At 39.2% G+C, this 9,591-nt stretch overlaps 2 protein-coding genes across 2 annotated transcripts; both read right to left on the bottom strand.

Moving 5' to 3' along the window:
• Positions 1–68: 68 nt before the first annotated feature.
• On the bottom strand, positions 69–5,587 carry nr5a5 (nuclear receptor subfamily 5, group A, member 5). The gene is made up of 7 exons (XM_012878580.3): positions 3,928–5,587; positions 3,364–3,479; positions 3,096–3,237; positions 1,212–1,945; positions 943–1,062; positions 690–837; positions 69–522 (listed from the first exon to the last, which is right to left on the bottom strand). Exons 1-7 carry the CDS (start codon positions 4,031–4,033, stop codon positions 275–277), a joined length of 1,614 nt encoding a protein of 537 aa, XP_012734034.2. The 5' UTR covers positions 4,034–5,587; the 3' UTR covers positions 69–274.
• A 118-nt stretch (positions 5,588–5,705) lies between these two features.
• Positions 5,706–8,873, bottom strand: soul5 (heme-binding protein soul5). The gene is made up of 7 exons (XM_012878542.3): positions 8,730–8,873; positions 8,553–8,612; positions 8,360–8,441; positions 6,885–7,005; positions 6,332–6,468; positions 6,084–6,247; positions 5,706–5,982 (listed from the first exon to the last, which is right to left on the bottom strand). Coding segments are annotated over exons 1-7 (669 nt in total). The 5' UTR covers positions 8,732–8,873; the 3' UTR covers positions 5,706–5,879.
• Between the last annotated feature and the right edge of the window lie 718 nt (positions 8,874–9,591).

The raw sequence follows: 9,591 nt of genomic DNA, 5'->3' as shown, positions 1-9,591 counted from the left end.
TCTTTGAAAAGGGAGTGAATAACAAATGTAATTTTCTATGCACTTATACAGAAAACAAAAGTCATTAGTAGAGACCAGATTAACTGCCTTTATTAACAGTGTATTTTATTGCTTTTGTTGGAACAGTTTTCCCCAGTTTACATAAAATACGGAGATGCTTGGGTCCTACTTTTTACAGCTCTGCAAAAGATAATTGGTTGTGGTAACGCTAATGGAAACCTATTCACGGAGTATCTGTGAAATTGATGGTAATGGGTCAAACTGCAACACCGTCCTAGTTGTGCTTGCCGTGCAGCATCTCCGCAAGTAGAGAGTTGCAGGGTAGATCTCCGAGAAGGTGGCGCTGGTACAAATAGTCCTCAACTTGCAAGCTAATGCTGCGTACTTCCGGGAGCCGAAGAAGCAACTGCCCAAACTTGTCTGAGTGTCCCGGGTGACTTTTCTGGGTATGTTCCATGAGGGCCCTGTTCACCCGCTCCTGAGTCTGCTCTACTTGTCTGCGGTTCTGCACCGACTTCGCATCTGAGGCATTGGAAAAACACAAAAAGTGGGTTTAACACTAACATAAACTGCATTTATCGCAGGTTAAAGAGAAATGCATGACTTTAATGTGTTAACATTACTCTAAAAGCTCAATTTAAGTTTGATTTAACAACTGTAGTCACTAGTATTTAAATAAAAACACTAACCTGGGTTAAAAAGGACAAGGTATTTAAGACAAACAAACTCATGTCTGTCAAAGTGGAGTGCCTTAAGTTTGAACACAAGGTCTTGGGTCCTTGATACTAAGCTATTTAATGTCGTCCCAGCCTGGGAAATAATGGTTGACACGTCAATCTGCATCAGGAAAAAAACAACATAGGAATGACAGGTTTAAGTGTGTGGCTGATAAATTGAGCACAATAGCTTTAAAATTGTTTACATGAGTGTCTTATACTTAACCTGTTGACCTGTGACCAGATATACACAACCTTCTTTGCTGTAAGTGACTTGTCTGCAGAGGTGATCAAGGACCAGCAGCTCACTCCAGCAGCTTTGCAGCAGGACCATCTGATCGTCCACCTGTCAGAAGCCCCACGTTGTAGCGTAAATTAAAGACTAAAACTAAGCCCAAACGCAGAGGAAACATACAGAACTCCAGAAACGATCATGGATCTTATCCTGCTGATTGGTACACATATGGAACTTCTGGTACAGCAAACTTGCCTCACCTTGAGCTCCTTGAAGAGGTTGCTGTTTCTGGCCCACTCCACAAGTCCAAACAGAGTCTGGTCAGCTATTTTGCACATGATACTGAATGTATTTAGGCAGTCGTGCTTCCCTCGATTGGCCTGCTCTCTCTGTAGTGTAGCCAGGACTTTGGTGCGTAGCTGACACTCATCTTGTTCACCCTCCAGGAGCAGGTTGAGGAAGCTGGGAGCAGGAGTGGCTGGTGGAAGTGATGCTGAGGTGTGAGTTTCAGTCTGGCAAATAGCAGGGGCTGAGCTTGGTGTGGAGCAAGGAGAATATGTGGGTGTGAATGAATTATCTAAGGCTGAATGGACTGGATAATATGTGGGAACTGGGCCGTAGCTGAAGCTTGACTCTCCTTTATCCTGCAAGTATTCAGGGTAGGTGCAACAAAGTCCACGGAAAGCCATGGATGGAGGTGTTAGCGCCCTATGAATGTTCGTTGTACAGTCCAGAGCCAAAGGTTGACCGCTTTGCTCCAACCCAGATGGACAGACAATGTGAGATAGATGAAAAGCAGCAGAAGATGACGAATTGCTTGTCGGGCCACTTATCCGGTGGAGAACAGTTGGAGATTGGGGACCAGGTGCTTGCTTAGTTTCCATCTTAATCCTGCAGGGATCAGTGTTTGCCTTTTGCTGTTTCATCTGCCTGTCCCGTCTGTACAGGGGCCCAAATTTATTCCGGCCACCTCTCATGCGATCTGCTCTTACAGCTGAAGACAGAACAGAAGTCTTAATTCAAAGGCATTGGCCACAAGACTTATAGCATCCTTGGCAAAAGATTAGTTGGTCACTAAACAATCTGAGGGACGAAATCAGACCAATGTTGCTGTGAAAAAGTATTTTCTCCGGCCTTTCAGGAATTAATTTTTTAAATTCACAATTAAGTGTTTACAATAATTAAAATTTTATATCAAAGTATTATGTAAATAGAAAAAGCTGTTTTTACTATGATAATTTGATAGTTCAAGGGAGAATAAGGTATCCAGAACACCATTGCCCCATGTAGAAGGTATTTCCCCCCTATGATCATTACTTGTGTGGCGATAGCTGAATTCTTTTTGTCTTTTTTTTACATCCCTGTCGAGCCTTTTCTTCTTTTTCAAATTCTTTCAATTTAAACATCTTAACCAGATTTAAATTTAGGCTTTGATTTGGCCATTCCTTATTTATGTAGTTATTTTTGTTTTCGTTTATGCTATTCAGGGATGGACTTCATGGTGTCCTTTTTATTGTCCTTCTGTATAACGCAAGTCTGCTCGCTCTGAAGGTCAAAAAGCAAACGCTGGAAATCCTCCTTCAGGACTTTCTGGTAGAGAAAATATAATTTGTGCTTATAGCTGACCCAGAACTTCACACAACCACCACCATGTTTAATTGTCGTTGTTTTTTTCAGATATTTTGCTAACAATGTCCAATAATGAGAATTACATTTCAAAAGCTACGGTAAAAAGGTACATCCTAAGCCTATCTTTAAAAAAAATTCAGTGGTCAGCAGTGGTTTTTATGACTATAGGTGATATTTTGCCCGGTTTCTTGTGGAATTATGAACACTGGTATTAATCAAATTTAATTTGTGAGATAATAAGGAGGGTAATTGTATTATTATCTTTTTTTTTTATTACAAGTGATTGGATTTGTTGCAGATTGCATGTTTCTAACTAAATATATAAAACCAATAATTTGAAAACTGCATTTAGTATATACTCAGGTTATCTTTATCTGATTGTAAAATGTTTTTGATGATTAGAAACATTTAGGTGTACGGCTAAAGACGTCCACAATGGGGCAAAGGCTTTTTCACTGAACTGCATATGACAAAGAAGCAGTAATCACGTCAAAAAGTAGTAAGTGCTTGAATACCTTCTCTCCTCATGCCTACAGCCAAACACTTCTGGAAGCGGCAGAAAGGACAGCGTTTTCTTTGGGAAAGGTTCATTGGGCAGCTTTGTTGCTCCGAACAGGTATAATGCTTGTTATTCTGTACAGAGCGTTTGAAGAATCCCTGTATGTGGAAAAAAAAAACAAAAAAAACACTGCTAGTATGTTACATCTGTGCAATGAAGAAAGAAAAAAATAACTATGTCCCTGTCATCACAGAATGGCATCATATCAACAGCTTATCCCGTACCTTGCAACTCTCACAGGTAAGCAGTCCGTAGTGGTATCCGGAGACTTTGTCACCACACACCGGACAGCTCTCCTCTGACTCTGGCCTGCTGTCTGCCTCAGTCTTTTGTTCCTGAGCTGCCAAAAGACAGCAGGAACATTAAATGTTCAATGTATCTTTTGACACCGACTTATGGATAAAGAAATATCGTAAGATCAACGCGGCTGACATGAAAAAAGGTTTATTGCCCAGCTGTTGAGAGAACACTGACTAGTATAGGACCATCCCTCCTCTGCAGAAAGGACCTTATCACTCATCTGGATTTGGTCGACTGCGATAACATACATGACCCTTACATAATTTCTAGACCCAGTCAACTGAATGAAAGCTGTTGCATGTGCTTTTAAATAGCCAAAAGCCAAAAATATTTTCAAGTTACTAGTTTTTTCTATGCAAGACCACATAAGGCGTCCTTGAAGCACTCATTGCTTCATCAACAACAAGCGTACATTTTATGAAAATGAGAGAAAATGCCTCTTCACAGATCTAATTGAAGGTATCTGGTGAAGTTAATCTCGTACTCACGTGTTGATGAGCCCTCCTGCATTAACAAGTGCTCTGGATGGTTATCAGAGTAATGGGCAGGAGGCTGGGGCTGTTCCAAGTAATAACCAGGTATGTCCATCTTCATGGGACGCAAACTTCCCAGTCAGCTCAGTTTGATCGTCATTGTTGCAAAGACAAGGAGACAGGACAGCGGCAGCAGGAGAGCCGGAGAAAAGCCAGCCGGTGGTCAGGCCCAACAGGTCGGATGGACTGACAATCGTTTGAGGCCCACATTTGAACTTTGATCCACAGTGAGTGTCATAAAACCTCTCCTGACTGGCACTCCTAACCAGTCAGTATGTCAGCAAGCAAGCAAGCTAACCGCCCCGTCATAGCCACCTGCTGGAATCCTAGTGAAATCACTTCTGGATCATTGAACCATTCTGTAGCCGAGCAAATAAGATAAGAGTCCATTAAAGGGCACACAGGATCAATGCCAGACTGCACACATTCTGATTTTATGTTAGATTCTCTTGTAATACTGTGTTTTCAGCTCTGCTTCTTGTGAAAAAGGGGAAGGAGCACCGATATCACATTCAAGCACCTTTACTTCTTAAAGTGAGCCATAACATTCTGTCCTGTTTAAAAATTATAATTAATTACTATATCAGCATATTGTACTGATCATAAAGAATTCGATAATACCACCACAAGATTGCTCATTAACTTACTGAAGTGTGAGTTTAGTTTTCTTGCTGATGGCTAAAGAGTCTCAGCTATCTGCTAAAGGTTTTATTAGTGTTCAGTGTAGAAGTAAAGTCTTTAATGGCATTCACAAGTGTTATTTTCTAAATATCAACAATAGGTGTGTTTAGGTGTTGCAGAGAGTGTGATATTCTTCAAAAGACTTGTTTAGGTCTGCTGTGAGAACATTATTTTGCATTATCTGTGTTGTGTCATTTGAAACCCTTAACTTCTAGCTAGCTGTTTTAAAGCAAACAATTTGTGCAAAAAATATCTGGTCGTAATTGTTTTAATGCTCTGCCAACTGTATATTCTTTCTTTCTATTTTAATATTACATTTAATTCTAGTAAGAAATGCCTGTTGCACAACAGCAGCTGCTTCAATGTGACGTCATGTAATTGGAAAGTAAGCATTTGTATAAAACATTAAGGTTACAATAATTTGTAGCTGTACATAAAAAAAGGCATATATCATTTCCTACAGTGTAGCAATATTGCAAAGATAAGGGTATACTCCCTATTAGTTCTGCAGTAAATTCATAATTTGAAGTTTGATAAATTGTTCCTTAGTTATTTAGATTCAGCTGAGGTTTAACAAGCCCCAAAACAGTAACTAATGCATGTATTATTGCAATGCAATGCAAAACAGGTTGTATAACAAAATATGAACTTGTTATCTTTAATCTTCCAGACAGCGCTGGTGGTGATAAGATACACCTTAAGCCCAATTAACACAAACTGAGCCAGTCACACGGTGACGTCAATGCCATGAAGCCGCTTCAGTGTATGGTTTCCATGGCGACCTTCAAATACATAACATTCAAAAATAAGTTCTCCATTTGCTTTTTTTTTAACTTTATTTTTTGCATCAGACCCTAACCTTGGATTTATCTTTCGTAAAACTGCTCTGGTTTTGACAAATTCCAGGTTGTGCGAGCCCACTCAACCTAGTCGGTTCTATTTCCTGGTTTGGATGTGAGGGCTCCAGCTTACATGTGATCAAATTTACTCGTTTGCTTTTTAGCACATGTAATATTTCAACAATTCGTAAACACATGAATAAATGCACAGAATAAGTTTTGCAAAGGCTACTTTATTTTCCAAATACAAAAATTAAAGCAAACACAAAAATAAATGTACAAAACAATCATGCATTTGTTTTCTGTGTTCACATATGTTTAATTTTAGGGAAAATTTCAGCTACACCACAGGCTTTGTCTGCAGTAATCACTGCAAAGGGCATGTTCTTAAGACTGGGAGTTTTGACCATTTCCCTTACTGCTGGAACACTCTGGATCCCCCTCAGCAATGTACCACACCTCATTGTGTCTCTTTTTCTTGGACATTGGACTGCAAGAAGAACATGAAAGCACACAAAGATGTGATAAAATATGAGTTCCCCATGCATGGACTGTTTTGAAAGAATTTTCTGGTTGTAGTGATTTTATTACCTGTTATATCCAGCGGCGTAGTGGAATCCGTCCTCGTACTGAGCGGAAACATTCACAAGAGCATCAGCGAGAGTGTCGGCGTGTTTTTTGTCATTCAGAGTGATCATAAATGTTTCATAGCTGGTTACATAGACGTTCATAGCCGGCATCTCCTGGATATAAACCTGCAAACCAGCAAAGTTTCATAATCAGCAGGAGCCAAATGTAGATGTCAGATTAAAACATTCAAGTTTTACCGCAAAGTTTACATTATCATTAGTAGGTTGTGGGGGATTCATCTGATGCTCCGCTGGCAGCAGGAAACTCATTGTGAAGGTACCAGTCTGAAGATTTTTCATTTTGGGGATTTTCATAACAACAGGAGCAGTCATGTTGATTTTTTGGCCTTCAAATGACAACAAAATATCACAGCAGCATTGTATCAAATAGCAAATATATATATAAAGTCAATACACATAGCAATTGGATTAAATTAAATTCAACTGAAAATTTAGATGGAACCCATATTCACAAAGAATGAATAAACGGGCTCATTGTTTTAGCACTGGGCATTCACCAACCCTTTTTTAATTGGAAATCAACTTTTGAATGAAAGACACTGAAGAACTGAGACCAGATTCTGTGGAAATTATAGAGTGTTCTGTATAATAGTTTAATGTTAATCTTGTCTATCTATATTGTTTTTGCTTTTGTGCCATGTTGTGTCTAACTTTATTGCTAAAATTAAATATTTTTTCCCAGCAATAACTGTACAGAAAAGGCGTGAGTGAAAAGAATGGTAAAGTCCAATCACATACTAAGCTGCGTTATAGTCACCGGTGATGTACCCATACAGTCGCCAAAAAGATGGTATCATTATGAATTCCATAGAGATAGCACTGTAATCAGTTGAAACCCATTTGACAGAGTCATAATGACGCACCTGAAGAATATGAAGAGCAAATGCAAAACATTTTAGGTGTCATGATCTCAAACACTCTTCCCCTATAACTGAATGAAATAGGCAACAGTGCTATGCCGCGCCCGCATCAAAGTTGCAGGAAAAACATGTGGACACAGTAAACATAAATTACAAAATAAAAAATCATCATCACATATGTTCTCTCATAAAATCTGTCTGACTTTTTGATTTTCCATTTTTTTCATGTAACACATTGTTTTAAAGGGGATTCTTCCTTTTAAACAGGATATGTCTATGGAGTATACAAAACATGTTCATTTTTTTTTTTGCATAAAATCATTCTCAGATAATGAGACTTCACCTCTGCAGTTCTGGCTATTTTGAGCTCCTTTCAGAGTGAGCTGTTTTACGGCTCTGTCAATTTTATGCAAATTAGCTGTAGCTGGTTGCCTCCCGTTGTTTATATAGGTGAAAATGGCTGCAAAAGGCCGCAGAATGGTGCAACCTTACATATGAGACCCTGAGTCAGACCCAGAAATCAAGGAAGTTGAGGCTCCTGCACAATCAGCAAGGATGCAGTTAGAGGTTTCTGAATGGTAAATTTTTTTATGGACACAGGGCTATCCGTAACATTTTGTTAGCATTAGCTTGTGCTAATTGAAAAGTTCATGCCGAATAGCCATTGTTTGGCGCATGGAGCAAAACCAGCTGATGAATTGGGTGGAGCTAGACTTGGGTTAGGGGCAGTGCCTTCTGATTGTGACGTAGTAATCGGGAGTTTCTTCAACGGCTCTTTTTACAGACACTAACAACATTTACCTATTGCCAAAACATAGCTTGATGCATAATAGCTACTCTTTGATGGAGAGGGATGCCAGATAAGTTAGTCTTAATGTGTATTGAAAACATTTTGGCTTCCATGAGACTGCATGCAGGTCTCTAATTGTTTAAAGATTTCCGTGCCTTTGGCCAATCTTCACTTTTTGTGTCATTCTTCATCCAATCAGATTAATTTGTGATACCCGTTAATCAAAGTCACACCACTGGCTCCCTAGATGCACAGCGTGAATATGACTTAAACATAGGAATGTAAATGGAAGAGTCAGACAACAGCAACAAAGACAAGACAGGACATAATGGAGCACCAAAAGAACAGTCAGTAATTTCATCACAGAATAATTTCACAAGATTTTCACTACAAGGAAAAAAGCAAATAAAAGAATTTAGATGGATTGACCAAACTTCAAAATCCAGCAGCAGGTAAATGACCGTGGATGTATTTATATTCAAGTAGAGTTTATCATTGTCATACCCAACTGCTAGTACGCCCCCTCCCCTCAAATGTTTTTTTACCACCAGCCACCACTGCTCTCACCTCATATTTGTTGGTCTTGCAGATCAAGTCAAACAGCAGGCACTGCTCTGTCTCACCACAGAAGTCCAGCTCGGAAGAGTTTCTGGAAAGTCAGAAAATATAATATCTTTCTCTCCTGTGCATGTAAATGTTAAAGCATTGACTACTTGTGCCACATGCGGAGTGACAGTGTTGGTGAGTTAATCTCTCTTACCCGACTCTGGCCTCAGCTGTCAGAACCAGCAGAAAACCAACAAGACCTGTGAGACAAATCCTGAGACACACACGTACAGTGTTTTTTTTTTTTAATGTATTTATTTATTTTTAAGTTCATTGCACTCCAAAGCATTTCTGTTGACTAAGAACAGTGGTACGGTAAAAGTCTACTTACATTGCAGCTCAGTGTTGAGTTCTCAGTGTCCCAAAAGAGGAATCTCCTCAGACTGATCCAAAGCAAGTATTTATTCCCTTCTGGTTATGAAAGGAAAACAGGCCACTCCCTGATCGCCTAACTCAAAGCAGACAACAGAGAGGCAAGACAAATGAGAAACCTCCCCAGAAACATGAGCATCTGGGAATACTTCTTGTCTCATTTAAATGTTATGTAACTTAGCGTTTTCATAACATAGATGTGGAACTTACAGATGTGTCACACCTATATTAAATACACGTGACAGTTAGGGTTAGGTTTTGTACAATTTAACTGTGTTTTGTTTGACTTCAGACAATATTAGGGGAAGGTCAACAGCAATAACTGTGACTGTGACATTATGTTTATGCATGTAGTCATGAAGGTGGATGGGTAAAGTCAGTAACAATTATGCACCATGTTCCTGCCTCTTTGAGATGACAAGAGAAACTTTGGGTTGTGCTTTGCTTTCTGACAGAAATGGAGACGGCTTCTTAAAACCTGAAACACCAATAAATAAATGAATAAATACATTTAAAAATCTCAATTTGACCTTCAGTTGCCCCCCCCCCCCCCCCAATTTCAGTTTTCTTTAATTATTATCAAATATTTGTTTCTTGTTTCCCTGTCTAGACATAAGTAAGGGGACGCAGCCTGTTAGATTGACACTTTTTTAAACACAAATTAACAAATGCATTGTCTGTCATTTTCTTGCAGAACACTGAGTATTCTCCAATTGTCTTGTTTGGACGCAGTTTTATTTACAAGTGGATTGTATAGAAAATATTGTAAAAACACCTTGGCTCTGGTTCGCAAGCACACAAAAACTTTCTTGAAAAGAAAT

This window comes from Fundulus heteroclitus, chromosome 16 (genome assembly GCF_011125445.2).
Source record: "Fundulus heteroclitus isolate FHET01 chromosome 16, MU-UCD_Fhet_4.1, whole genome shotgun sequence".
In the NCBI taxonomy this organism is placed as follows: domain Eukaryota; kingdom Metazoa; phylum Chordata; class Actinopteri; order Cyprinodontiformes; family Fundulidae; genus Fundulus; species Fundulus heteroclitus.
Note: the sequence above shows the minus strand (reverse complement) of the source record. Positions and strands in the feature narration are given on the sequence as shown.

What these genes read in the sequence shown, in the direction of transcription:
- nr5a5 (XM_012878580.3), bottom strand. Translation starts at nt 4,033, where the DNA reads ATGAAGATGGACATACCTGGTTATTACTTGGAACAGCCCCAGCCTCCT. An exon ending in GCAGGAGGGCTCATCAACAC is followed by an intron (nt 3,480 to 3,927) that starts GTGAGTACGAGA and finishes GTCTTTTGGCAG; the next exon opens with CTCAGGAACAAAAGACTGAG. An exon ending in ATCTGGTCACAGGTCAACAG is followed by an intron (nt 838 to 942) that starts GTTAAGTATAAG and finishes TTCCTGATGCAG; the next exon opens with ATTGACGTGTCAACCATTAT.
- soul5 (XM_012878542.3), bottom strand. An exon ending in ACAGCTGAGGCCAGAGTCGG is followed by an intron (nt 8,442 to 8,552) that starts GTAAGAGAGATT and finishes CTGACTTTCCAG; the next exon opens with AAACTCTTCCGAGCTGGACT. An exon ending in CACAACCTACTAATGATAAT is followed by an intron (nt 6,248 to 6,331) that starts GTAAACTTTGCG and finishes GCTGGTTTGCAG; the next exon opens with GTTTATATCCAGGAGATGCC.